The sequence below is a fragment of the Syzygium oleosum genome, unplaced genomic scaffold (assembly GCF_021117445.2).
Source record: "Syzygium oleosum isolate NSW1041296 unplaced genomic scaffold, Sole_v2.1 Sole_v2.09, whole genome shotgun sequence".
Lineage (NCBI taxonomy): Eukaryota > Viridiplantae > Streptophyta > Magnoliopsida > Myrtales > Myrtaceae > Syzygium > Syzygium oleosum.
Window position 1 is genome coordinate 11,419,607 of NW_026607493.1, and position 22,269 is coordinate 11,441,875.

The 22,269-nt window shown below is 40.0% G+C and overlaps 4 protein-coding genes across 10 annotated transcripts in view; 1 reads left to right on the forward strand and 3 right to left on the reverse strand.

The window, feature by feature from the left end:
• The first annotated feature begins 29 nt into the window (after nucleotides 1-29).
• Nucleotides 30-3,487, forward strand: LOC115694530 (vacuolar protein sorting-associated protein 29). 2 transcript variants are annotated; one of them, XM_056314556.1, is made up of 5 exons: nucleotides 137-193; nucleotides 295-368; nucleotides 440-592; nucleotides 2,142-2,279; nucleotides 2,969-3,487. In XM_056314556.1, the coding sequence occupies exons 3-5, from the start codon at nucleotides 461-463 to the stop codon at nucleotides 3,266-3,268; spliced, it is 570 nt and encodes a 189-aa protein (XP_056170531.1). In that variant the 5' UTR covers nucleotides 137-193; nucleotides 295-368; nucleotides 440-460; the 3' UTR covers nucleotides 3,269-3,487. The 2 variants fall into 2 exon arrangements, with proteins under 2 accessions (XP_030477495.1, XP_056170531.1); XM_030621635.2 differs by lacking the exon at nucleotides 295-368 and having other exon boundaries at nucleotides 30-193.
• A 296-nt stretch (nucleotides 3,488-3,783) lies between these two features.
• Nucleotides 3,784-6,283, reverse strand: LOC115691885 (uncharacterized). Its single transcript, XM_030618624.2, has 5 exons — nucleotides 5,649-6,283; nucleotides 5,249-5,298; nucleotides 4,918-5,041; nucleotides 4,736-4,834; nucleotides 3,784-4,520 (listed from the first exon to the last, which is right to left on the reverse strand). The coding sequence occupies exons 1-5, from the start codon at nucleotides 5,818-5,820 to the stop codon at nucleotides 3,901-3,903; spliced, it is 1,065 nt and encodes a 354-aa protein (XP_030474484.1). The 5' UTR covers nucleotides 5,821-6,283; the 3' UTR covers nucleotides 3,784-3,900.
• Nucleotides 6,284-6,393: 110 nt separating this feature from the next.
• LOC115691374 (ABC transporter A family member 7-like) overlaps nucleotides 6,394-22,269 on the reverse strand; it is a 43,738-nt gene continuing 27,862 nt past the window's right edge. The window contains exons 1-19 of one of the 6 annotated variants that reach the window (XM_056314549.1): nucleotides 16,387-16,446; nucleotides 15,981-16,260; nucleotides 14,662-14,890; nucleotides 14,464-14,543; nucleotides 14,227-14,371; nucleotides 12,601-12,720; nucleotides 12,389-12,513; nucleotides 11,662-11,820; nucleotides 11,115-11,277; nucleotides 10,914-11,039; nucleotides 10,730-10,813; nucleotides 9,405-9,760; nucleotides 8,701-8,901; nucleotides 8,432-8,541; nucleotides 8,235-8,319; nucleotides 7,973-8,101; nucleotides 7,775-7,880; nucleotides 7,344-7,432; nucleotides 6,394-6,942 (exon numbers count right to left, since the gene is read on the reverse strand). In XM_056314549.1, the coding sequence (XP_056170524.1) occupies nucleotides 6,643-6,942; nucleotides 7,344-7,432; nucleotides 7,775-7,880; nucleotides 7,973-8,101; nucleotides 8,235-8,319; nucleotides 8,432-8,541; nucleotides 8,701-8,901; nucleotides 9,405-9,760; nucleotides 10,730-10,813; nucleotides 10,914-11,039; nucleotides 11,115-11,277; nucleotides 11,662-11,820; nucleotides 12,389-12,513; nucleotides 12,601-12,720; nucleotides 14,227-14,371; nucleotides 14,464-14,543; nucleotides 14,662-14,890; nucleotides 15,981-16,058 (2,685 nt within the window). In that variant the 5' untranslated portion in view covers nucleotides 16,059-16,260; nucleotides 16,387-16,446 and the 3' untranslated portion in view covers nucleotides 6,394-6,642. Of the gene's footprint in view, nucleotides 6,943-7,343; nucleotides 7,433-7,774; nucleotides 7,881-7,972; nucleotides 8,102-8,234; nucleotides 8,320-8,431; nucleotides 8,542-8,700; nucleotides 8,902-9,404; nucleotides 9,761-10,729; nucleotides 10,814-10,913; nucleotides 11,040-11,114; nucleotides 11,278-11,661; nucleotides 11,821-12,388; nucleotides 12,514-12,600; nucleotides 12,721-14,226; nucleotides 14,372-14,463; nucleotides 14,544-14,661; nucleotides 15,044-15,980; nucleotides 16,279-16,386; nucleotides 16,449-22,269 lie in introns of those variants that run through there. The other 5 variants (XM_056314547.1, XM_056314548.1, XM_056314550.1 and 2 more) reach the window with 5 other exon arrangements.
• On the reverse strand, nucleotides 17,957-21,821 carry LOC115691421 (pentatricopeptide repeat-containing protein At1g08070, chloroplastic-like). Its single transcript, XM_030618048.2, has 2 exons — nucleotides 19,329-21,821; nucleotides 17,957-18,269 (listed from the first exon to the last, which is right to left on the reverse strand). Exon 1 carries the CDS (start codon nucleotides 21,770-21,772, stop codon nucleotides 19,916-19,918), a length of 1,857 nt encoding a protein of 618 aa, XP_030473908.1. The 5' UTR covers nucleotides 21,773-21,821; the 3' UTR covers nucleotides 17,957-18,269; nucleotides 19,329-19,915.

A 22,269-nucleotide genomic window follows, 5' to 3' on the forward strand; every position in this document is an offset into this window, starting at 1 on the left:
ATCTAAGGAAAAATCAGAGGCTCACGACGTCGTATCGCGTACAAAATAAGCCACTGTTTCATACATTCGCGACGGTGAAAAAAACCAAAGGAGGCAAAGGAAAGAAACGAACCTAAGGAGAAAGGGAGAAGGTTCAGAGCACGACAAGAACGAGGGACGGAGGAGGGTCTTCCATGTCCGCTGCGGTTCCAGGGTATGTCCGAGTCAACGTCTCTCTCTCTCTTCGCAAAACCCTTGTTAGTTTTCATTACTGTTACCCACTTGCGCAATCTGAACTTTATGCGCTGCGTTAAGGGGAGAAGAAGAAGAGAGATTGATTGTTGAAGCTCGATCGAGGGAGAAAGAGAAAGAGAAAGGATCGTCTCTGGGTGTCGAAATATTACCTTTTCTTGTTTTGTTCGTTGACCCTTTTTCTAATCGTCGTCGTTGTGATCGATAGAGAGTAGCGAGAACAAGGAAGATGGTGTTGGTGTTGGCATTGGGGGATCTGCACATACCGCACAGGGCGCCTGATCTGCCCGCCAAGTTCAAGTCGATGCTCGTCCCTGGCAAGATCCAGCACATCATCTGCACCGGCAATTTATGCATCAAAGTGGGTCCCTTTCTCCTTCTCTTGTTGTTGTTGTTGTTGTTGTTGTGGATTGAATTCCCCGACCCATTTGCGATCGTGATCTTATTTGGATTTCTTTTAGCAATTTCGCATTGCTTGGTCGATGCTGTCTTTGTTTTCTTTTTCGTTTTTGGCTGCAGCTCCCATGAGGTGATGTAGCGATGGCATTTTTTGATTCACTGTTGTTTTCATTTGATGTCATTTTAGTCTATCCCTCTAGCGTATTGTGGGGATTTTTTGTTTTGGGAGGGGCGGTTGGGGGTTACAAGCATTGTTCTGTTGGTGATTTTTCCTTTCCTTATTTTTGGCCTCACTTATGGGGCCTTACCTTGCGGCTCATGGATGCAGTCGAAAGTTTTGTTTGAATCGCTAGATTGGTATATTCTTGGCACTCTGGGGTTCAGCCTTTTTTCTGAGAGAGGAGGCTTTTAGATTGCTGACCTTAAGTGCCTCATTGTGCGATTACCGGTTGTCCTGCAAATTTCTTTGATTTGTGGAAATTGACAATGTTCTTCGTCACTTTTGCTGTGCAGTTGCTGTGTCAAGGTTTCTTGCTTGTGTTGCAAATGACAGTTCACTTACCTGCGAGTTGCAAGTAGAGCTCTGTTGGGCATGCTATATGATAGGAACGTGTCTTGTCTGTCATGTCCTCCATTGTTTCCACTGAATTCTAATAAAATAACACTTTGGAAAGAACGGTCTTAGGTGCTGCCTGTAGTATGAAGGATTCTTGCATGCAGAATGTCTATGATGAAGGATTTTGTCTTTCGGAAAGAGCGACTGCCAAGTTACCATGTGCCTTGCGTTTTTGGTGGTATATGAATTAGAGGGAACTTAGATCAGCTGTAGCAGCCTGAAATTCTAGTATGTTGTAGCTTGATTATGGAAATGAAGACTCGGGATTCTAGAAATATGTTATTGAGCTGCCTTGATCTTGAATGAAGCTTAAGAAGTACCTTCTCGATCAGCTTAAGAAGTACCATGTGCCTTGCTTTTTTTGGTGGTGTATGAATTAGAGGGAACTTAGATCAGCTGTAGCAGCCTGAAATTCTAGTATGTTGTAGCTTGGTTATGGAAATGAAGACTTGGGATTCTAGAAATATGTTATTGAGCTGCCTTGATCTTGAATGAAGCTTAAGAAGTACCTTCTCGATCAATAGCTTGGTATATGCGGTCAGTAAACCCATTTAGAATAGAACAACCATTTTCCCTCAGATGTGAATGCTTGGCTGAGTTGGTGTTCCTTCTTTCATTAATTCTCCAATTTGTTGGAAATCCTGGTTGTTGCTGTCTATGAGAATTCTGGCATTTGCATTGTCATAATAATAGCTTGTGTCATTATATGAGTTTCCTATTACTTACTTTTACCTTTTCAAATGGTGCATTCACAATTTCTTAGCCTGATCTTGACATTTTTTTTGCGGTCTCTGTCTAGAGTTGGAACATGGGCAAATCATTTTTCCATTACTTGTCTTATCTGGGCACACTTTATTGTTACCGGCTGAAATTTGCTCTCTGAAATGTGTTTCAGGAAGTTCATGATTACCTGAAAACTCTCTGCCCGGACCTGCATATTACTAGAGGCGAGTATGATGAGGAAACTCGATATCCAGAGACTAAGACATTAACTATTGGCCAATTCAAGCTTGGACTTTGCCATGGTCATCAGGTTGGATGCTTCTATTATTTTGCTCTATCTGTGCTTCTGTTTTGAAAGCCCAAAGATTTTTTCTTTTGATTTTTTTATTCTGCAATCCGAAAGTGTTAGTTCCTGGGGGCTGAACTTTTTCATTAATCGATATTCAACCACTAACGATGCAACCGATTGCAAAACTGATGGGTGGCATGAAACCAGAGAAGAGATGGTTCAAGCAGTAAAGTTTAGAATGCTTAAGGGATTATGATGCTAGATTAATCATCAAGAAGTTGTTGATATTTCACTGCTTTTCTAGACTGATTGTCCCTGAGAAACTTAAGCTTAAGTTGGCAAGTGCAGAAGCTATCTAAACTTGTTTTGACAAAAAGTACATTAATCTGGTGAATTTATTGCTAGCTAAGAATGATATGGACAAATAGCTTTACAAGTCACAGTGCATGGTAGGAAGTCCTCATCTAACTTCCTTGCTCCTCGAAAGACATTCCGCAGAACCTATCTCCGCCCTATCATGGAGCATAATTGCTGCTCGCTAGTGATCAAAGTCAATTCCGCTTCCTGTTCTTGTTTCATAGTGCTATATTAGTTTGAAAGGCACTTGGAAATCGGAGCCCAAATAAAAGAGAAGTGTCTTCTTTAGTTGACACCAAAGTTTCTTGTATTGATCTTAATTATCTCACTCCCTCTCCTACGGTGCTTTGTAGGTTATTCCTTGGGGAGATCTGGACTCTCTAGCCATGCTCCAGAGGCAGCTGGACGTTGATATCCTTGTGACGGGTCACACCCACCAGTTCACTGCCTACAAGCATGAGGGAGGGGTTGTGATAAACCCAGGTTCTGCTACTGGTGCATACAGCAGCATCACTTACGACGTGAATCCTAGCTTTGTACTCATGGATATTGATGGCCTGCGCGTGGTGGTCTATGTTTATGAACTCATTGATGGGGAGGTTAAGGTCGATAAGATTGACTTTAAGAAGACCACTACGACGACTGCTCATTGACCGCCATTTTACGTACTTATAGCTTTGACTGTAACACCAGAAATTCTGTCATGCTTATTTTGTTGAAGCAATCCTAGCTTATACATCTTTATCACTGTCAAATGACTGATGGACTTGCTTTTTGGAATTTTTCGTAATTTAGATAGCTCGTGATATTTTTTAATCGAATTTCTTGTACATGTACCTCTCATGTTAGAGTTTGGTGAACAATTTTCGTTTGAGCAGAATACTTTTTAATGAACTCTCTTTTGATTGTCGTCAATGCCATGTTCCGATAGATGTGCTCGCAGTTGATCTGGCAATTGGTTTCTGCATTGATAAACTGATGCTCAGCAACTGCTTTGGTTAGTTGCAATATATTTTTCAAGTTCAATCCTGACTGATGGGTCATACTTAGGGGGATGCCAAAGTGGGTGTATTGATAAATGAACATGGCATTTAAAATGCTTGTTGGGTCAACCATTAGCTACTTGAAACAAACTAGATTTGATTACTGATCTCCTATGGAATTTTGCTGCATATCTTATTCAATACAAAACATAAATCAATTTTCTCTTTCCCCTTAGACTCAGCTAGAATGTAATAGACATTTCAAGTATTCAAACTGTTCCTTCTCTGCTTGTCTTGATCTTTTACTTTGCCGTGAATCGAAAAACCATTATATGTTCATAAGTCTGTCCGGGGCTAATGATCTGTGAAGGAAAATTTGGGTGATTCACAGAGTCTGGGAATCCCTGTGTCTCCAAGCAAAGACCTGCATGACTAGAATAAACAAACCCACCTTTTCCTCTCTCATTCTCCAGATAATTAGCCGTGTAGAATTGCACTCCAGGCTGATTACTCCATAGCTCCATTTTTCTTCCTGTTATGCTGTCCTCGACAACCGCAACCTTCTTTAGATGTCTGTGTCCCATGTTGTCGAGCACGTAGTTAATGTCATATCCATGGGGTAGCTTGTTTATTCTGCTTCCGATTTGGCGTGGTTGGAGGAAGTCATATGGCGATCCTTCAATGTCCAGGATTCCGCCGGTGGGTATGAGATGTTCATCGACTTGAGTGATCTTGGAACCGAATAGTTGGATAGTGTGTGAGAGGATGTCACCACTGTTGTGGCCACCAAGATTCCAGTAGGTGTGCAGGGCTAGGTTCACTGGAGTGGCCTTGTTTAGGGCCTCGGCTTCCATTTTCACACCCAGCTTGTTTGTTTCAATTATCATGTAGGTTACAGAGACAGAAAGATCTCCTGGAAAGCCTGTATATAGGTGGACAAAGAGAGGCAATAACAATCATAAGCACTTTTCACTTTCAACAGCGTGTTGCAGGATTTTATGGTTGTTGAGTGGAACTTATGAATTATCTTTTTCATGTTCAATTAATGAAAAGGATCTTGTATGCCCAACAAGTAAACTAGATTAAGAGTTCGAAGTATACACCAAGGATCTGGGAGTTGAAATCAAGTCTAGATACCTTGTTCTCCGTCATAGCTCTCATAACCAAAAGTTACATGACTGTCTTCACTGTAACTCTTCATTGTCCATATAACATCGCTAAATCCTATCAGGCCACCTGAAGTAATTCATTTGGTTAAATTCGATACTGCTGATGAACGGTGATGGGTGTTGTATGAAGGATCAGGAAGTTGTGAGTACCATGCAGAGTGTCGTTTCCTTCATTAGCAACTAACTTGTAGCGAGTTCCATTTAGAGTGAATTGAGCCCCACCAATCCTATTTGCAACCCGTCCGACAGTGGCACCGAAATAGGTCGAATCATTCTGCAATGCACCATCAGTTCTATGAACGAAAGATCGCTCAGCTATGACAGATTTATCCGAAGAACTATAATGAGAGTAAGTTTGCTATAGAATCTACATGTTCATCAGGGATTTTTTTTTTTTTCGATTATAGCTTCTACAATTGCATCATAGTTAAATTAGTTTTTGCAGAGGATGGAGGAAAAAGGAAGTAAGATTGATCCTGACCTTGTACTTGTCAATGGTATCATATCCGAGAACAATATCAGCTAATTTACCTGAATTGCATAGAAGTTAGAAAGGAAGTCATATGGCAGAAAACCAAATTAAACAAAGGGTCAAGCAGTTTAATCTCCATCTCCAATTAAATCCATGTTTGGCGATCATTTCCATGAGATTGATCAGTTCAGATTCCTGAAAAGTCATCTCCATGTACAGAAAACACAAGTTCAGTCTCTGTTTATTTTACTCATTCTTCGATTTGAACAACGCAAGATGTTGCGCATCAGAGAAGGGAAATCATGGGGGAAATTTTCTTCCTGTTCTCTTTTTTCCTGCTATGACTAATGATGTGACTCAAAAATATATTCACTAATTAGTGTTTCAACGGCGAACGAATAATACTTACTGTATTTATCGGGAAGGATAAGAGAGAGCATAGTGGCTCCATAGTTTGTGAATTTTGCAGAAAAGTTCCCTCTTTTCAGCTCATAAACTCCAACTTCCTTGCTTGCTTCACAGGCTTGAAAAGCTAACAATAACTCCACGAGAAACACAAGATAAAAACTAGTCTTTGCCATTGCAGCTCAGAGTGCAGTTATGACCATTTGATTTACGACTTCTCTGAATTGGTGTGCTATAATAATACTGTAAGTCCCTGTAGCTCTGAAAAATGTAAACAATGAATGCGTTGCAATTGCCGGCCTCTGTGTCTTTTCTTGGTTGGGATGACCCAAAATCAGCTAATTCTTTTGTTCTGTCTTGAATGGAGTATTGTACCTTATGATGGCGAAGAATCCTTGTAGATTTTTCTAACTTTATATTTGGTTGAAAACTCAGATTCCCTCAATAGCATCATAATGTATTTCGCAACTTATATTGCTGATTAAGAGTAATATGCTTGATCACTGAAGCTTATTCGGATATCGTGGTTATTGTTCTAAGACTTCCCAAAGGATTGTCCTCCAAGCCCCGTCATCCTCTCACGACCAATTTGGCCACTGGAGTGGATGCTTAATGTTGATCTAAAAGCACAGTGCGTGATCAATGTTCTGGTACAGTTAGATGCCAAGAACAGAAAATTAGGCGCAAGTTAATGATATTTTGTTTAGGAATTTAAAAACATCGATGGCATGTGACTTGTACTAAGTAAATACATCAGAAACATTTCTTTCATTAGGGAGGTAACAATATACAGAAGAAACACTGTAATTGATACATATAAGGAAAGCGGAAACTTTCTAAAGCAGGCTAATCTTTATGCCGGTTGAAAAGTACCCTGGTGAGCTGGTGGATATTGGAGTTGTAGAGCAACGATGGACTGGAGCTACAAGTGACGAAAAGGGACAAGAAAATTCTGTATGACATTCTGGATCATGCCAGAATATAATATTTTCTAACAATCACGACAGCACCTCGAATGCTTGCGTGCTGCGAGCAACCTTAATGAAGACATCCTCCAAGGTTGTGTCTGTTAATCCCCAAGCATGAACTGTGAACCTACTCTTTGCATTCTCAACTGCTCGGAATACATCTGCGATCTTGACCTCATGCTTTGGCAGTTCAAACTTCTGAGTTCCAGATATTTGATATATTCTTATAGCGCCTGGAGAGAAACACCGCACCATATTCTCCACTTCTTCCTCATAAGTGGATGATGTTGTCATCGTGAATACATAAGAGCCTCCGTATCTAGCTTTCAGCTGTCATAAAAATAAAAATGTACATTCAGGTGTTTTCATACAAAGCAGGTTGACTAGCCATCAGAAGCTTCCCCCTCGACAAGGTCACTACAGTCGCACAAAGATATCCAACCGGGTACTAGCACAGAATTTGCAGAGTAAAAACGTGTTCTTTTAGGAACCCAAATCAAATGCAGGTGGAGACAAATATTAGATAGAGAGGAACAAAACCCAGATATTTCTTGGGGATCAGAAGGCGGTAGATGTGCAAAGATATTTGAAACAAAGGAAAGAATCTATATCAGGAAAAGAAAGATGACATCTATCTGTACTGCAACTCAAGGGAAAAAGGGGAAAATATTCAAATGACAGCAAAAATCCAGTTAACAGTCCAATGGCACATTGTATCATGTACTATTTACCTCCTTCGGGTTCCCTATACACTGCAAACTTCCATCAACAAATATTCCCAATCGATCACACAGTACCTCTGCCTCTTCCATTGAATGAGCTGAAAATAAGCAAAGAAGTTCTTGAGTGATGTAGCCTCCAGTGTACAATAAAATTGGTATTCCTTCTCAACTAAGGAAAAGCCATGAAATCTTTAGCAAAAAAAAAAAAAAAAAACACTAAAGCTATAGAATATTTTGCCAGGAGTCCTAAATCAAGATATTTCAGTTTCTCTAAGCGTGTATGCACCCATTGGGACCTCTATCTAATATGTTCAAACTTAGGCACAGCCTAATGCACATGTGCGCAGCATGCATGCAAAAACGCATACTGTGAGAGCTGGACGGGGAGCGGGGGGGGGGGGGGGGGGCCGGCACAGAGAGAGGGAGTTTTCGAAACATACTGGTCAGAATAATAGCCCGGTCTTGCTTTGCACGCTTCACAACATTCCACAAGTTGTTTCTTGAAGCCGGATCCAACCCCGTACTTGGTTCATCCATGTAAACAACCTTTCCAAATTTGGAGCAAAAATCAATAGCACAAGCATGTTAACTTGAAGGGTCTTTGGTGCTTTCTAAATGAAATACACTCTAAGACTTACTTTGGGATCTCCGATCAGTGAAATGGCAACACTCAGCCTCCTCTTCATGCCTCCACTGTATTTTCCAGCTTGTTTGTTAGCCACACCACCGTAAAATAAGTTGGCACTCTTGAGAGATTCCTCCACTGCCTAGATCAACAAAATGAGAGTGCAAAGTGAATGACGATGAAAGAGTATATGCTGAAACTTTGGAAATATATTGTTCTTCAACTATTGAATCACAGACACGAGAAAAGAACAAGAAAGAAAAGTAACAGCTTACTTGTGTCAATGCTGAACCCTTGAGATTTTTTAGTCTTCCATAGAAAAGCAGGTGCTCCCGCCCCGTTAAGGTTTCCCATAGCAGACTTAATTAATAAAGACAGGAAAATTCAGGACTCATGCATTAAATCAAAATCAGAAGGCAAAAAGTAGGGAGGGCTAAAATTCTCAGTAAGACAACACGAAATGCCAGCTTACTTGTGTTGGGGACATACACCCATGCTGGTATATATGCCATCCATATGAGTCCGTATATCAAGCCCCTGAACATATGCTGTTCCAGAGGTTGGTTTTGTAAGGCCGATCATCTGTTAACAGATAGAATGATGTCTCTTGAGTTTTAAGGACAACGTACAACAATCTCTGAGCATTTTTTTTAACAAAAGAAATCTCCGTTGAGATGCTCCAAAGTTTATGTTAATAGAATATGAGTCTCGTTTTTCCAGAGAGATAAAATTTGCACTTACCATACTGATGAAAGAGGTTTTGCCTGCTCCATTTGGACCAAGCATGCCAAAGCATTCCCCTGGTGGCAAAGCAAGAGACAACCCTCTAACCGCAAATCTCTCAGGATTTCCATCCCTTCCTGGATACACCTTCTCGAGATTGTCACAGACAATAGCGTGATTTGTGCTCGGTTCTAGCAGCAACTGCTCAACCTTCTCCCTCTAGAAAAATTCATGCAAATGAAAAACAATAATCTTACATCATCGAGTCAACTCGAACAATATTTAACCGCACTTAGAACTTGAGAACATCCAGTATAGACCATTCACTTTATGTAGAAAAATTCATGCAAATGAAAAAAATCATCTTACATCGTCCAGTCAACTCGAACAATAAATAACCACACTTAGAACTTGAGATCATCCAGCATAGACCGTTTCTAATGTAAAAATTCTCGTATTATTGACGAAACTCTTCAACCGCCAACAATCAGCAGTCAAAAATAATAGGTAGGTTGTAGGTTAAAGACCGTTTAAATGTAAGATGAAAACAACCAATGAAGTCCTTTGAAAGAGATGAACAACCCCACTATTTGCTGTCTAAGCTATGATGCAATTGTCAAGGTACTCTATATATCAAACCTATTGGGGCCTGTATTTAAAAGCAATATCAATATGCATTATTTCCACTACCAAAAAATAACTAAAGGAGATGCAATAGTTACCTCCTGGCTGACGTCAGATTTCTCCATCTGAACAAAGACTTTAGATCCTTGCCTTTGCAAACTAGGCCTCCGGAAAGAAGATGGATGCTTCTTTCGGAATCTTTGAAAGAGAGACATAGTTCCACTTCCAGATGACGTGACCTGATCTATACAGTAAGCTACGAAAAGCACCACCAACCACTCAACAACCATGATAATCAGAACCTCTTTCAACCCATTTTCGCTATCACTTAAATCACCCCAACGCATGCCATGAGTCCCCATATAATTTCCTGTGAAGGAATATTGTGCCAATTCGTACAACCCACGGTACAGTGAGAAGCCAGGGTATAATTCCATTACTATAATCCAACCTCCTGTAGAAGATTAACACAATTGATTAGGAAAAGAAAAATTAAGTGGCCAAAACAGGAAGCATCAAAGCACTGACTTCAGAAGGGCTGCAGACTTTCATACGGTAAAGTAACCCCTAATGCAATACTGAACAAGATGCATAAAGAAAGTGAAAATGACATCTTGCAAGCATCAACTATTCCTTCTCTTGCTCTAAATGGACATTGTGCAAATAGATGTCTGATTAAACACTTTCCCATAGGAGCAACCATGGTCTTCACACAAAAGGTACATTACTCTCGTGCAAAAAAATAGAGGAGAAGATTTATGCTCATAAAGATAAAATTGACTACTCTCCACTGTTGTAGAAGTTCCACTTTAACTACAAACACCAGCCTCTCTCAATTTAGCTCATTCGAGGTGGTTTGAACACATGGAATGATGGCCTTTAAATATTCTAGCGAGACAATGTGGTTATGGGTAGATATTCAGGTCAAAAGTGACGGTGGAAGACTAAAAAACGTGGAAGAAGGTTATAGGAAAAGTAAGCACATAGACCTTACATGATACTTGATAAAGAATATCGCACAACGTCTTAAAAAGATTTGGGTAGTCTACCCCACTTGGTGGGATGCCTACCAAGTTGTTGCTGTTTGGTACCGACACAAGCAGCACGCCACAGGCAAGATGGTGCCGTGGCACCACCTTTTACTTCCCATGCACCATCAGGGATCTGTCTCAGGCAATGTAAACTATGGCTGAAAATGCCACTTGTGAGGGGTTTAAAGTTGGCAAAAGAAAAACACAAGCAGCTCGCACACATATGGAAGAACTCTGAGAAAAAAAGGGACGATGGGGTTGATTAAGAAATCAACCATGCAACTAACCAATTGTCTTAATTTTCAAGAAGTGATTCTCAGAAAAAAGGTCCAGAACACAAAGGCAATTTTAATTGGATATCAGCCTTTCTTTTCATGGTAACTTTTACTTACTTGGGAAAGATGTATCTTGGACGAAGAATTCGAAAAGGAAAGCTCCCAATAGACCAGTTCCGAAGACACATATATAACCCACCACTGCAGTCATCATATTTCAAATTGTCAGTGATGTTAGCTGGAATCATCAGGTAAATGAAAAGATACCAACTACAAAAAATCAATTTCACCACCGTTAAACCTGTAGCAGTCTTCACATTGGAGAAAAATGCCGCTACCAGAAATGCCAGAGAAATTTGCAAGTTTATGTAGATGAAATAAAAGACAAACTGGATACTGTAGTTGTTCAATGTGAAAAACTTTAAACCTGCAAAAGTGCAACCAAATTAGAATAACTGCAAGAAAATAACAAACTACAAAAGAAGCTTAGACGGATTATTACCGATGACTGAGCCAAAGATCACAAAGCACAGCATGTAGATTGAAGATATGGAAAGGAAATAAGCATAGGAAATCAACCAATATGGTCCATCACCAAGCCCATGCATTTTCATCATAATTCTCAGCTTCTGCTGTTTCTCATAAACCAGAGCTGTCAAGACTACCTGCATCATAAGAAGGGAAAAAGGTGAACCAAGACAAGAGGCTAAAGCTTGGGAATAATAGGAGGGTCTAGTAGTAGGATTTGTGGACAAAAAGAAAAAAACACCAGATTATTAAGGTTGCATCAGGACGGGAAGCAGACTTGGAACCTGAGTCATGAACTATCATATATCTAGTTCCAAAACATAAGTCAGCAGAAAGAAATGATCACAAGAGTTAACTTGACACTTAAGTTCTTCCCCTGCTGTCTAAACCACCTTCTCCATGTTAAGGCTCGAGAGCCCCTTAACTAAAAGAGTTCTACGAGTTAAACTGAAAATTGTCAAGCTGAGAAAGAGACAGAAGTGGCCATTTGAAACTATGTGTACACTATCATAAACACTTACAGGGAACAGTTGAATGATAACCCATGTAAAGAAGAGTGGGCCAAGAAGAGAAGCAAAGTCCAGCCTCACTTCAGTTTCAGGTTTAGGCATTTCTTTGACATACTCAAACAGCATTTTTGTTGCGGGCCCCCGCAAAAACTGAACGTAAGCACTGGATGCCTGAAAGACATATACCAGGATAACTAATAAGTTAATGGTTTTGCACATTTAGAAGATACTAAATTTCACAAATCACTAAATGAGAAAAGAAACCTTTGTTGAACTATGATTCACAGGAGAACAACCTTAAACTAAAGTTTTATTTAAGAGATGGTAACTGGATTAATCAATGCTCGTGATTTATGCCTTGGATATTTCCCTAGGACAAACACTTTTATGTACTCATACTTCACAAAGTACTGGAGATGACGTGCAAGAGTCATACAATTTTAAAGGGAAGTTCAAGCAGGCTTTCTGGTTTCAGTATGTCAACAGAGCTTTATTCAAACAAATTGCAAGGTGGATCTGAAAATCATAAAATGGAAGAACCATTGCACTCAGAGACATACTGCTAGAACATGGAACAACTTTCAAGAAAAGCATGCATCGATTCCTTGACAGGAAAAAGCAGAACTGCTCTTTCTTTAGTTTATCCAAGATTATTCCTTGCACCTAGTTTATCTGAACAACTATGCAAGCTGACATATAGGAAAATGATTAACAAAAGAAAGGAAGAAATAACAATTACCAGATTCACAGATCGTGCAACACGCACCAATAACATAGGTTTATTTCCTGCCTCATTCTTATAGGTTGAGTTATACCATATGCTCACATTGAAGTTATTGGAATTTGTATTAAGGAAATCATACCCTGTGAAAGAAAAACATGCTATTAGAATTGTCTGTATATATTTGATAAATCAGCAACTGAAGCCAGCAAAAGAAGCAGCGGCCAGACCTGCGACTATTTCATTAATTTGCCCTTCTCTGTTCCCTTTCTGATAGCCCTTGTATAGCTCGTCATTTACTGCTGAGGTGTTGTTTCTCCAAACATGCAAACCTTGGGCACAACTTACATCTAAATGCACAACAAAAAGATAAACAGTTATCAAAGTGAAGGTTATTTTTCCTTTGATTTTGGAGGGGAGGAAGGATAGGTATCGTGGGAATGACCATAAATAAGTATATAATTGAAGGAAATGGATTCCTAAATAAAACGAAACTCGAACAATCGAGAAATATGCCCAAGAAAATCTGCAAAAGCTAATTGGATAGGTATATCACACAACAAATATACCTTTGTTTCCACATATTAAATGCTGTCAATTGCAGGAGAGAGAGTTCCTCGTTGGATCGTGCATCAGGGAAGAGAGCGGAACGTCGTTTTTCTTTACTTTTCTAAATCATGCTCTACACTTTAGATAGAGATTACAATCTTTTCCCTTTTTCTTTTTTTGTTTATTTGAACTGCTAGGGGCAGTTACATGATCCGCAAGTAACTGCCAGAGCAGTTACTTGATATGGGCCCTCATGATGGGTCATGGGCTGGGTTAGCCCAACTTGGGCGGCCCACACATCCATAAACCCTAATCCATCAATAAAAATTAACCAATTCAAGGGCTTTCCTTTTCAGCCAGATGGTTTAGCCATTCTTTGCACCTTTTACATTACAAACTTAATTAGCCAGATTTTTTGAGGAAAAACCACTAATCAAGCATCATTCAGCTTTATTTTGAAGGACGATTTGCAATCAAGGATTCTAGACTTTACCAAGCTTTCTCCAGAATTTATTCATACCAATCTACACTAAATTTTTTATTTACCCATCAACGAAGCTTCTCAGCAATAGCATGGATTCTTGGAAAACTACTGTGCAACATATAGTCTAACAGGTCACACATTTGGATTTTAGGGAATTATAAGAGGAGTAATCTTTTTTGGTCAAAGAAGATGCTAGGTTAATTACACGTAAAGTTGTTTATTAGTAATTATTTGGCAGGTAGATCTCAGATAACATAGCTAGAGATTGATGTATTATGCAAGACTGTCTCTCTTTGCTTTATAAATATAGATAACTGGGTATCTTAATTCATGTTGAGGTAGCAAACCTACAATCTTAGCACTCTCTATGAAGGAATGCAAAGTTTCCCACATCACAATAAACAAAGTGAAGTGAAGCTAAACGGGCATTCCCAGATGGATCTCGTTTTCTTCCTCTTTGTTCCTTGCTTTTACATTTTATCTATTTGCATCAATTGAAAAACCAGTGCGGGACAGGTTTCCATTGGACTCATTATCTTCTCTTCTTGAACATTATCCAGAAAGTAGAGAGCAGTTTAGGCACACATGTGGGTGAGTATTCTTGCTTCCGATCAAAGTTCCCATTCCCTCTTCTTGGTGCCTCGGGTGTAAGTATATTCTTAGCAATCAGAATCAGTTCCTCTGATTTCAACTTTGTGCATTGATGCACATCCATATTTTTGTTTCCTTTTTTAAGAATCACAAAAATTGGCGGCAAACCTATTTATAGAGAAATAATGCATTTCAGACATGTCAAAAAGAAGTAAAGAAAGAATTTTCCTACCCAGTTGAAATGGTATGGAGGATTCCTGAATAGCAACAGTCAATGAAGAGTTTCCTGTGCACTGCTGTTGAACCGCGTACACAAGATGGTCAGAGAAAAAAGCAGGTTCAAGATAGTTGTGCCAGTTGAGCCCTGAAGCAGTACCCTGAAAATTTTCAGAAGCCACATTAGCAGCAGAGGAATATGGTAATTGCTGATCCTAGTATAACGTGAAACAAAGACGAAAGGAAAACCTACCAGGACATTCTGGGCTAAGCTGCCTAAAACGTCAGAAGAATTCAGAGTAGAAGAATTTGGAACCATATTCCCCACCAAAACTGAAAACATAACATTAAAAACAAAGTCAAAACTTAGAAATGTTTCTCCTACTATCAAATGGTAGCATCTTAATTTTAAAGGAAAGGAAAAACCATATAGAGGAGCCAGTGAATATACTTTCTCCAAGAGATCGATTATTTCCTGTAAAGAGTACGGTCGCAGGACAAGACCCTGTCCTTCTGCAGGAATCATTAGGCAAGTCATTAAATGGTATAAAGTCCGTCTTCACTGCACGATATTGTGGAGCCGGTATTTGTAATAGGGGAGGCCATTCAGGAGGATTTAGTATTGGACAGGTTCCCGCTTGATCAACGGTGGAGTACTGAATCCCACACACCTTCTTGCACTGCCCATCTCCATCCGTATCAATACATTCACAGCCACACTTATTGCCAGGCTTGTCCAGTTCATGGTTGACCAAAATTTGGATGAGAACAAGGAGTAAACAGAGGACAAATGGAAAAGAAATGAGCTGGATATTGGTCTTAATATTCCGTTTCTGCGAAAGGATAGTATAAACAACGTCATCAGATCATCCTTAGTTGAATTTGTTGGACCTTACTGTAACATAAAGCATGATATATGTCCTGTTTAGCCTTACCGGGGCCCATTAAGAGGTTATACTGATAGATATGAAGGTCATATTGGCTTCAAATTAACTCTATGCTTTCTACACAAAAGAGGATTTGGCTACTGGATTCCAAAAAGTTCAAATAGCAAAGATTAAATTCCCGGGGGCTAAACTGAAGATAAGAAGGCCAGACATCGATTGTGCATGGTATTTTTACTCCATCCTAACTTCAGAGCATGCTAGTGGAATCAGGGCAGACTTGTGGTCACAAATGGTTCTATGAGCTGCATCATGGACTCATCCAGTTATACTGAAAGAAATTATGTAATTTAAAAGAGATACGAATGTCAAAGAACAAGCACCGTTTAATACAGCACTAGATCTTGATATACTCGTAGCCCATTAAAGTATAAGCACGAAGAACCATGGCAAGCATTACTCACACGATAAAGTCGACTCATATACCAAAAAGGAGGAGCCACAACTTATTCCAGTATAAGATGCCACAGTGGTTTCGTAATACTGAACTAAATCGCAATAAAATTAATCGAGATAGTAACCATCAACAAGGAAAATAACCAAGTTCAATGGAGACGCAAACTCAAAATCAAAACTTGAAATTGCAAGACTCAGTTCTGCGCACATTATCCATCAATCAAGACGACTGTACATTCACCCAACAACAGTCCCAACCAAACTAATCCAAGAATTATCATCAAGGCACGAAATGATGCATTCAAGATCCTAATCACGGCTCACTAAAGCCAAACCGACGCACCCTCCCGCCACTCAACGCGGAAAAGGACCGGCATAAAGAAAAAGATGCTCAGAGAGAGAGAGAGAGAGAGAGAGAGAGAGAGCGAACCTGGAAGGTCAAGTTCTTGCGAAGCAAGGCATTGGCCTGAGTCCAGAAGCTCGCCGGACCATTCGACGGCTCCGCCATTGAGTCCCACAGTAAGCTCGACCGTTGCAAACTTCTCTCGAGGAGTGAGCGAATTTCAAACTCAACCTGCGAAACAGAGTCTTTTGGTGTTCTGGGTGTGTCTTCTTGAGCCGTCCTTGAAAGATTCCGGCCAATGTGTTCCCTCTGATGATCTTCCGCAAGAAGGGTCTCTCCAGGAATCCGAGCTTCGCCCGCTTTACTTCTTGCGTTGCGTCGGATGAACAAAAAAAACAGTGGAGAGAGGCGTCATTTGTCGGATATGCCCCTAAGTATAACGTTAATTCCCGTTTTGGTACTAAAGCGACAGTTTCTGATTAGAGCGGTGTACCGGATTTGCCCTTCGCGAAATGTCTGTTTCGCCCTTCACGCGCCTTGCCTTTCCTCCCGAGTCTGAAGCGAATGTTCGAAAACACCCCGGGGGACTTTACATTAAGTCAAATATACCCTCGTCCACATACATTGTTTACACTTGAATTACATATTTACCATACGGGCACTAGGAAACAACACGTGAAATATGATGGACAAGAAAATAGGTGATAGGGATGTCAACGATTCTATTCGGTTTAGGGTTTTCGTGATACTCGAGCTGAATTCAAGCATCTGGGTATGTGTATATTGTGACTCGAAATGAGACCCTAAACGAATCTTACCCAAATAGAAAATACAGGTCTGTTCGGTTCGTTTAGGGTAGTGAATCAAAGCAAGATTTCTTTCACCAAATTTGATAAGACACCTTCCATCACCAATTTTTTAGGAACTTTCATCACCATCCTCTATCAAAACAAACCACTAAACATCATACATATGAAAAGATGGAGTTGAGTTTCAGCACAAATAGTAATAAGAGATTAACTGTTAATTGCTTGCATAGTTACAACGAATTATGATCACAATGATAGAGCTCCATCTGTGATGAATACCTAAACATAGATCAAAATACAAGGCTTTCGCTTCAGTTTGTAGAGCACTACTAGATCAAAAATTCCGACTCGTATGCACTTCATGTTGGTGATCAAGATCCTATATATATGCTCCTATTTCATTTGCGACGTCGGAACTGGAAAGCTCTGATCACAAAATATCTGAATGAAGATCTGATTTAAATTAGAATAACTCTGCAAAGATGGCTTAATTAATAACAAAGAAGCTACTGATTCATGACTTTGTTCCATTTCTCTGATCTTTACATGCAAATATCACCTGCAGTACGTGCATATGTCCGCATCTATTTCGATTGCCTTCACAAGATCTATGACAACTAATTAAATTAATCACTCCATAATTGAGCATTGATACCCTTGGTGACTCGATTCTAGTTTATTATGAAGCATTCAGTATTCATCCATTAAAGAGACAGCATAACCTTATTACGTGCGTGGTGCACAATGTGCTGCCTGTCAAACTCGAAAACATCTTTCCATGGGTCCAGTACATCATTACATGAGACTTATTCATGAAACAAACTTAGATCGTAAGCAAAGATGTTCAGACAACTCCATCAACTCCCACGAAAGACATTTTGACACAAATATTTGAAAAGAGAGTAGGCAAGTCATGCACTCAGCGGAAATAGATATAATCTGTTAATTTAAAACTGTCTCAAAAGCCAAAAAAAAAAAAAAGGATCGAAGTACTGGGTCTGATAACCCACAACTAAACCAAATAAGTCAGCACATGGACTCTTCTACTAGCACCAGAGAAAATGAAGAAGACAACACTTACTAAATGCCTACTGCAGAATATGAAGAGCAAAATTGGACCTCCTACAAGAAAGTATCAAAGGATTCTTATCTTTGTACATGTGATACCTTTTGCACAGTTTCTCCAAAGTTGCAACTGAATGCTGCATCGCAATCAACTTTGTATCATTAAACATCGCCTGAGGAAAACAAGAGCATTATAAGCAACACAAGTTGCACTAACGGCAGAACAATCATGTAGCTGAATATTTGATTTGAGAAAAACCTGAGAGTCATCTCCATATTTCTCGATCAGCCGCCCAATGAGAACACGTTGCATAGCAGTCAATGGCTGCAGAGGTGCAGATTTGCCATCTCCTCAGTATATTCGCTTTCACTTGAACCTTGTTGTCAAGGGAAGTGCAAAACTTCTGCTTCCAGGTGATATTTGCAGAATTCCACCCGCTTTAATAATAATAATCAACAATTTGTTGGTCTAAGCCAAGTCAACTGACAGTCTGATCATTTTCTTCAGCCAGAAGAATAAGCCCGTCATTTTCAGTAACAAACTGAAGTTAAATATGATTGAAGCACACAGCAACATGCTGAAAAGCAAACTGAGTAGAAGATGTAAGAGAATTATTGATTTGTGTATACAAAAAGCAAATAAACTATGCACATGGCGCTCAGGCATTGGACAACAGCACCTTTGCCATTCATCACTGTGAGAGAACCTAAATATTAAATATAAGGAACATAAATCTAGTAGATTAGGCAGTGATGCAGCCATTGACCAGGTGAGTAGTTACTATTCCTTAATTCCTAAGAAAATTATAGTCAAATATCATATGCAATGACACAGTGTTCAAGAGTAAAGAACAAGTGTGTTATCTTAAGAGTGTTATTTCATGCAAGAGAGAGCAGAGTTTCCAGGAAAGCAGTTCTAAGTCGAAGACATTGGTTGTGTTCAAATAGATGACTGACCTCATGCCTAAAGTGAAGTGTTAGATAAACCCTGTGAACAATGTCTGACCATGGAGGTATACCCAGAAATGCAGACGGGAATACATTTCTAAGTCACCAAATCGATTTGAACAGATATTTCATTTGCTTAGCTGAAAGTCTGTACGATAGGGGCAAAATTTGCAACAACAGGCAATAAGCATTCACATGTTCTCAATGTACAAGTTGAAACACCACACTTTGGATGTGGGCCACAGAACAGACCAAAATTTCCAGCCCACCACTCTAGAGGCTTATGCCGTCATTCTTTAGCATGCAAACTTATTAGTAAATGACAAACAATATTGACTTTTAATGCGACAGCATGTTTTACCTGAGCATTTCAACATAAAAAGAACACCTTCTGCAAAAGCACTTCAAAGATAAAATTTGAGGTTTTTCTCCTGTTTGATGTATAGGGATGGAAAAGAAAATTTCAGAAAAGGAAAGCTTTGGGGTTCCATTTCTACACGTAAGAATGGCAACTGTATTGAATAATTGTGCAGATGAGGAAAAAGTCAAAAACGAATGTATATAACAATAATAACTTCTCAGAATGTAGGGAAGAAAAAATATGAGCCATTACCTTGAATTATGTCTGATATGATGTAAACGCACAGCAATTCAGCTCCATATCCGCGAAAAATGTAAGCAAGAAATGATTGATTGCTCATATATTATGAACCTGAATAATTTTGGAAATCTAAGTTTCACAGGCTTTACGCAGCATCAGTTTTAGCAACTAACCAACTATTGTGACAATTAGCAGTGGCACTGGCATATTTCTGATAAGCCAAAAGTATTGCCTCACCATGCACCATCGGGCGTAAATGAAGGGCTTGTTGAGATTAAGCAGTGACTTGAAATACATTTTCATGGGCAATTCATGTGCTCCAAACCAAGAGACGTTTCTACTTTTTCTTTCCTCCCGTACCAAACTTGGGGGCCAATTGTCGCATACCTGTCTGTCATCTCAGCCTTTAAGTTCAGATGTACAATATTTTTCCAAGGTTTAGGCAATGTTCCTCATTTTCCTAGAGTACCAGATATTTCTTCAACTTAGACAAGGAAGCAAGAGCTGTTTGTGTAGAAAAATGATCTTGTCGCCGTCCAGCGAGATCTCCAACTACCTCAGCTCAATGAAGCATCTTCAAGCGTTTTATGTGAGAAACATTACAGTCGTAGGCTAGAGTCAAAATCATGATTGACCCATCTGGACTGCATTGCCAACCCATTGACAGTACCATAGACCTCAGTGTTTCTAGGGTGAGACGTATCACCAACTAAAAATCTATGCAGCTTGTTATCCACTTCTACCCAACTATAAGCTGCTACTTTCTGCACTTTCTTATCCTTCATCATCTTTTGCACATTTAGGGCTTCTTGCCAGTGGCTAGTACCGGAATAAATGTTTGATAGAAGAACATAATACCAAGAACTATCAGGATCTTGCTTTGCCAGCTTCTTAACTGAGAGCTCAGCTAGCTCAATATTCATGTAGATTCTAGAAGCACTCAATAAAGAGCCCCATATCACAGCATTTGGTTCTACCTCCATTCCACAAATGAAATCATAGGCATCTTTCAATCTACCAGCTCTGCAAAAGAGGTCCACGATACAAGCGTAGTGTTCTATTTGAGGAACGATCTCATGATCAATTTTCATGTGTCTGAAAATTTCAAGCCCCGTTTCAACAAGACCTGCATGACTGCAGGCAGTCAAGAGTCCAACAAATGTTATATCATTGGGTTGGCCTCCATTTTTGATCATTTGCTTATAGACAGCAAATGCATCTTCTGAAAGTCCATTTGTAGCCAGGCCAACAATCATCGAGTTCCAGGTGACAGTGTCTTTTTTGGGCATATTAAGGAATATCTGACGAGATTTGCTTATATTCCCACACTTTGAATACATATCAAGAAGGGCAGATGCTACGAAGACATTAGAAGCCATGCCTTGACTCTCTACATAGTGGCCAATTTCTTCACAAGCTTTAACAGAACCTGAATCAGCACAAACTGATAAAATGCTAACCAGTGCTACGTCATTAGGTTTAATGTTCTCGTTCTTCATGCTCTCAAAGAGCTTCAAGGCCTGCTCTGGTCTCCCATTTTGAGCGTAGCCAGCAATCATGGCACTCCATGTAACAACATCTCTTTTATTCATCTTGTCGAATTCTCGACGCGCTTCTTCAACAGCCCCACACTTTAGATACATCTCCAGAACTGCAGTAGAAAGTATCGTATTTCGGTAAAGGTTGTTATCATCAATAAACTTTTCTGCGCTCGACCCAGCATTGAGGTCCCCAAGCTTAGCACAGATGGAAAGAACCGAAGCCAGAGTGATTTCATTTGGATTGCACTTCTCATCCTTCATCCTTTCGAAGATCCTCAATGCCTCTTGATAGTCCCCATTGCAGGCATAACATGAGATCAAAGAATTCCAAGAAGCAGTGGACCTATTGGGCATTTCATCAAACATCTTTCTCGCAGCTAAAACGTCGCCCGACTTAGAATAGGCAGAAATCAAACAATTATAAGCAACGGGATCCTTCGTAGCCATCATTTTGAAGATTTTTTCAGCAGAAGCTAATTCACCACTCCCGGAATAGAAGTTCATCAAAGCAGTTTGGACAAAGGCATCCGCGTCTAATCCACAGCTAATCGCCAAACAATGCACTTGCTTTCCTAAATCAAAGTCTGCCAACGATAAACAAGACTTGACAATAGGCGGAACCGTGTAGGAGTCTACGCAAACACCGTTCCGCATCATCGATCTGAGTACTTCCACGGCTTCTTCGTGCAAAGAAAGCCGAGTATACATCGAAATCAGCGAGTTAGACGAGTTCTCATCTGGTTGGGGAATTCGATCAAACACTTTCCGGGCATAGTCCACCATAGGCACGCTCGACAGCCTCCTGACCAGAATCGACGCGAGCGAAGGGAACGCAGTGATGACCAGAGCGTGGATCTGCTTGAAGTGGCTCGGGTGTTTCGCGGAGTGTATTAACCTCAGCAGATCTCGATCCATCTCTCTCGCTCGCGAGCGCGCAAAAGGTAGCCGTTGAGACAGGTCGAGAGAGGAGCACTAGATGACAATTCGACCGTTGATCGAGCGGTCCGGAGAGTTCAAACCGATTTTCCAACCGAAGCGACAAAAGACAAAGCACGAGGAAAGGATCAAAGGACGAGACATGATCGGACGACTTTCGCCACGTCAGCTTTCATCATCTATTCGATTTTGTTTGACTTCTTGACTGATGGAAATTAATAATCCTGCAGATTCTTGAACTTTTAATGGCCTTTGCCTTTTGACAGCTTTGCCCTTTACCCTCTTTGCCTTCAATTACCAAATTAGCCTTTGCCCCCCCCCCCCCCCCCCCCCCACCCAAACCAAAAATCACATGCTCCACAGCGACCAACGCATGGCAAATTGAAATTTTTTATCTTCCACTTGTTTTGTAAATCCTTATCGATTTTTTGTTTTTTTTTTAATTTTTATTTTGGATGTCCCGGAGTTTTAGAGCA